The sequence below is a fragment of the Phaseolus vulgaris genome, chromosome 9 (genome assembly GCF_000499845.2).
Source record: "Phaseolus vulgaris cultivar G19833 chromosome 9, P. vulgaris v2.0, whole genome shotgun sequence".
Taxonomy (NCBI): Eukaryota; Viridiplantae; Streptophyta; class Magnoliopsida; order Fabales; family Fabaceae; genus Phaseolus; species Phaseolus vulgaris.
The window spans coordinates 2,683,679-2,689,332 of record NC_023751.2 but is presented as its reverse complement, the minus strand read 5'-3'; the positions used below and the strand labels follow the sequence as shown (position 1 = coordinate 2,689,332).

At 33.3% G+C, this 5,654-nt stretch overlaps 1 protein-coding gene across 1 annotated transcript; it reads right to left on the bottom strand.

The window, feature by feature from the left end:
* Window positions 1-4,901: 4,901 nt before the first annotated feature.
* On the bottom strand, window positions 4,902-5,351 carry LOC137820672 (uncharacterized mitochondrial protein AtMg00810-like). The gene has a single exon (XM_068624856.1). The coding sequence runs from the start codon at window positions 5,349-5,351 to the stop codon at window positions 4,902-4,904; it is 450 nt and encodes a 149-aa protein (XP_068480957.1).
* Between the last annotated feature and the right edge of the window lie 303 nt (window positions 5,352-5,654).

The window sequence follows — 5,654 nt, the reverse complement described above, 5'->3', positions numbered from 1 at the left end:
GAGCTAAGGGGATTTTGGGATTATTCCAAAGGGCCTACCTTGACCGTGTCCTCACTCATTATAACATGCAACATTGTTATCCTTTTGTGGCTCCAGTAATTAAGGGAGATGTTTTCGGTTCTTTTCAATGTCCGAAAACAGAGGCTGAAAAAGAGCAAATGGCGATGATACCTTATGCATCTGTAGTTGGAAGCATTATGTATGCTCAAGTCTGTACTCGTTCGGATGCTGGAATGCTAGGCCGTATCAATCTAATCCTGGTCTAGATCACTAGAAAGCAGCTAAGAAAGTACTTCGATATCTACAAGGCACAAAAGACTATAAGTTGACCTATAGGAGAAGTGACAGTTTAGAAGTGGTGGGTTATTCTGACTCTGATTTTGCAAAATGCAAAGATGACAAGAAATCCACTTTTGGGTATATCTTTATGTTAGCAGACGGGCCTATCTCATGGAAGAGTCATAAGCAGCAATTAACAACAACCTCAACAATGATGGCAGAATATGTTGCAGTGTACAATGCAACTTGTCATGGAATATTGTTGTGAAATCTTATCGTTGGACTCAAAGTCATTAACTCCATTTCCAGGCCATTGAAGCTTTATTGTGATAACTCAGCTGCCGTTAGTTTTTCGAACAATAACAGTTCGAGTGGCGCTGGATTATATCTTGATACAAAGTACTTGTTCGTACGTGAGCGAGTTGAGGAAAATAAGCTTTGTGTTAAGTATATTAGTACTAAAAATATGCTTGCGGATCCGATGACTAAAGGTCTCCCACCTAAAGTATTCGAAGAACATGTTTCGAAGATGGGATCATCTAAAGACCTTATTTAGAATATTTGTACTTACTTATGTTTAATAAAATTTCCTCATTTACCTTGATTTGTGTGTCCTTAAATATGTTTATGCATGCCTAAATATACATAGACAGTAACTGTACAAATCAAAGTCTAAAGGGCTTACTTATCAATTGATCCTAAAATTTACTTAAGTTTTAAATTTGTATTGTAGTATGATTAATGGGGGTCTTGAGTTGAATATTGATTCAAAGACTGTATTTCTCTGCTACAATTACAGTTTAGGACTAAAATGAGTATTAAAATCTGGCCAGACTTATCTAATGCTCATAATAAATAATCCTTTGGCCAAGAGGGAGAATGTAAGAATATTATGTGGCACCTCACAATTATTTATCTTATTAATTGATCAATTACCATAATTATCCTATTATATTATTGGTAATTACTTGATGGACGTAATTACTATTACCATAAATAATTAGGGTTTCCCCTTGGGTGTATTATAAATAGAGATTACCAGACAACTAAAGGGACACCCTCATATTCTAACATCACATGGCTGAAACTCATTCCCTAAAGGGATTTTCGAGCCTCTCATCTCTTTGTCTCTCTACTCACATAATTCCATTCTAAGCTATACACCCTAAAGGTGAACCCGATCAAGATCATGTCTTCATCCCTCAACCATACGATCACGGGTCTACCAAGTATTATTTAATCATCATTATTCTCGTTTCATTATATGATTGAGGAATCCTAATCCAACATTACAAACTAATTTTAAAAAATAATTTAGATTTAAAATTTACTTCTTTAAGTATCATTTGAAATGAGAAAACACATTATTTATTCCAAACCAAAAATAATAAGAATTTGCAGTTTAACTTAAACAATGTTATCAAATGGATAGCAAATTTTCCGAAAAGTCAACGCATCCAAATATTGGATGACTTCTCTGTTACTTAGTTTGGATCATCATTTGTAATTCATTATTTGTTTTTTTCAATGTATAAATAAGAGATATTTTAGGAATATCTCAACCTTTATACAAAAGATTTGTATGTATCTAATCGTCTAAGCTCTTAACAAAACCTGAAAAGCATGGATAAAGACATTTTTAACTCACTGTACTCATTATACCATGGATAAAGGCATGTTAAATTTATACAAATCATAAATTATAAACACAAAAGGAAAAAAAAAATAGTAAACCAAATTCAAATACATTAATTGGAACAATTTGAAAGATGTATAGCAAGAGAGATGAGCAACAAACTTACCGAATTCAGAGTTAAGGCCTACTCAAATTTAAAGTAAAAACTTACCAAATTATTTTTTTATTAAAAAGTAAAATTCTCTAATTAAAAGAGGACACTAAAGTAAGTTACCAAATAATGTATTTTTTTTATATAATGGTATAAATTATTATTAAAATAAAGGATATTATTAAATTAAAAAAAATCATAAAGCTAATTATAAAAATAAAACAAATAAGTAATTTTTATAATTTTATCGTAGATAATTTTTATTTACTTTATAGCTACATTTTTTTATTATAGATAATTATTTTAGTGGTAAATTCCCTATCTAGCACCATTTACACTTTTATTTCTCCATCTGACACCATTTTGTTTTTATTTCTCTATCTAACACCCTTTTGTTTTTATTTCCCTATCTAACACCTTTTTATTTTTTATTTCCCTATCTAGCACCATTTCAAAAATAAATAAATAAATAATAAATTATTATTTTTTATAATTTTAATTTTGAATGCATTAAAAAATAAATATTTTTCATGTTTAAAATAGTTAGAAATATAATTAATGAATAAAGAAATGAGTTTTTACAAAATAAAAATAAAAAAGTAATAAATTTAAAATGTTTAGTGTAAAAATTATTTTTTTAAGAATGAAGAAAATAAAAAATTAAACTCTACAACAACATATAAGTTGAATCTATAAACATAAATTAATATTTATTTTTATTATTATTGATGATGTAATCATGTTATTTCAAGTAAAAAAATACAGGACATAATTATAAAAAAAAAACAAAGACAATTAGTATTAATTAATAGTGGACTTTGATAACATATTATGGGTGGTCCGATAACGGTCGGGTGACTTGATAAGCCCAACAAACACTCGCTAGGATAGGTTCGAAATGGCTTTGATACCATATTACGAAGTGAACTTTAGCCTAACTCAACCCCATAAAACCGACTCATGAGGTGAGGTTTGCACCCACTTATATACAATGAAATGTCCTAATCTCTAGTCGATGTGGGATCTCCAACAACAACTTTTCTTATTTTCAAATTTTATAAATGTTACCATAGCTTCTAATGTGTTGATTGTAAATGGAATATAAGATCTAGAACCACACCAACGAGTGGTTAGCCAAATAGAGGAGTGAAGGGTAGCCATTTTTTTTTTCGTTTCAGCAACTTGATATATACAATTCGTAATCCAACTCACAAGTGTGTGAAAAAGGAATGATATTATTATTATTATCTCACTGAACAAGACGAGCATAAGAGCATATATACAGAGTAAGGACTGCAACTAACTATTAGGTTAGTAGAACCGTAAATGGGGGCTAACAGTAAACTGTATTAACTGACTAACATATTAACTGACTAACATCCCCCTATTAAACTGATGTGGGTGGAACACCAACCATCAATTTACATCTGAAACCCAAGAATGCAGGACCCGATATGGATTTGTTGAGAATATATGTTATTTGGAACCTAGCAGGAAGATGGACTAAGCTGATTTTATGTTGTTGAACATATTCGCAAACAAAGTGTAAGTCAAGCTCAAAGTGTTTCGTGCGAGAGTGCATGATGGGGTTGGCACTAAGTAGGACAACACCAAGATTGTCAGAGAAAAGTTGAGGTTGAGAAGTAGGTAGGTGTAACTCATGTAACAGAGATTGTAACCAAAGAACTTCGGTTAGAACAACAACGATACTCCTGTATTCGGCTTCGGTGCCGCTACGCGATACAACACGCTGCTTTTGGGACGACCATGCTGTTAGAATGTATGGCCTTAAACTAGAGGGGGGTGAATTGTTTAAAGGGGGCTTTCACAAACTTTTTAAGCTAGACTGAAATTCTTTGCTAGAAACCAGATTAGGAATTCAGTTAGCCAAGAAACAAAGCTTAAAACAGCAAAGCACCAGAAAAACAATCGGTTGTTTCGAAGAAATAATCGGTTGTTTATACCAGTAAAAAAATAACAACTGAATTTAAAGAGTTTAAGGAAGAGAGAGATGCACAAACATTTTATACTGGTTCACTCTTAAACCAAGAGCTACATCCAGTTTCCCAGAAACCACTAGGGAATTCACTAAGTAATTAGAACTAGATTACATACACACACCACCAAAGAAGTGACCTTGATCCCCTCAAGAAACACACTTCCTTTGGCTCAGCACACCCACCAAGAATGTTGATCTTGACAACCTCAAGAGCACACAACCCTTCTTGGCTTTACAACACCAAAATGTACAAAGAATTCAGAACGAATTACACTTGTTACAGAATGAACTGAAATCAATACAGATGTAATCCTATTCCACTCTCTCTTGAGAAAACCAAAGCTCAAAGGTGAAAACTCAAATCTTGAAAGCAATCTTTGAAAAACTCAAAACTGTTTTTCTATCTTAATTGTTTGTTATAAAACTTAAACAAACTATTTATAGCTTTCAAAGAATGGTCAAAGCATTTAAAGCAGGAGCGCATTCTGTTATAAAATCATTTAAAGCTCACTTAACTAACAAAACAGTTTCAGTTAGGATTTTCAAACAAAAAATTGATTGAAAGAGCGAATCAATTGGTTGTTTTGGTTTGACAGCAAGTCAACCAACCAAAACAGTTTTCAACCTTTGCAAAAACACTTAAGTGTAAAACAATCGGTTGTTTCGACAAAACAACAGGTTGTTTTTCACTTAGTTTAAAAAACACTTTAAACTTAAAAGATTTGCAAACACTTAAGCTTTAGATTTAACAAAGAGTGGATTACAAAGATAAACTACCCAAATCCTACATTAAAACACAGCAGTAACTCCAAACAACTTCAGCCTTCCATCAAACGCTAGGATTTGAATTCTTCAAAGCTTTTGATCACACTTGATTCAACACATGCAATGAGGTTGCGACCATAGTAAACGCAGTAGCCTATGGTAGATTTGCGGTCATCTACATCGCTGCCCCAATTAGCATCACTGAAGGCACATATAGTTGGAGAGGGGTTGGGTTGAAGAATCAGACCATGAGTGTGAGTACCGGCTACGTATCGAAGAATCCATTTATCAACTTTCCAATGATGATCTTGTGGGCTATGCATGAATTGGCACACCTTGTTTACAGCATAGGATAGTTCAGGATGAGTAATGAGCACATATTGTAGGACACCGACAACGGAGTGGAACATAGATGGATCGTGCATGGCAAAGGAAGCATCCTTTTGGAGGCGAAGGTTGGTTTGCATGGGTGTAGGAAGAGGTTTGGCAGCATGCATGTTAGTGCGACGAAGCAAATCCATGATGTATTGTTGTTGTGATAGACGTAGGCCACCTGTAGAGAGATGAGTTACGTGAATGCCAAGAAAAAACTGAAAAGGACCAAAATCTTTAAGAGCAAAACACGTACTGAGAGTGGATATGAGCTATTGAATCGTTGCCAGGGAAGACCCTGTAATTATGATATCATCCACGTATATTAAAATAAAGATGGTGTATGTGGAATGGAAATTAACGAATAAAGACGTGTCACTTTTTGTTGAATGAAAACCAAGAGAGTTAAGAGTTGCACTTAGCTTATGAAACCATGCTCGCGGAGCTTGTTT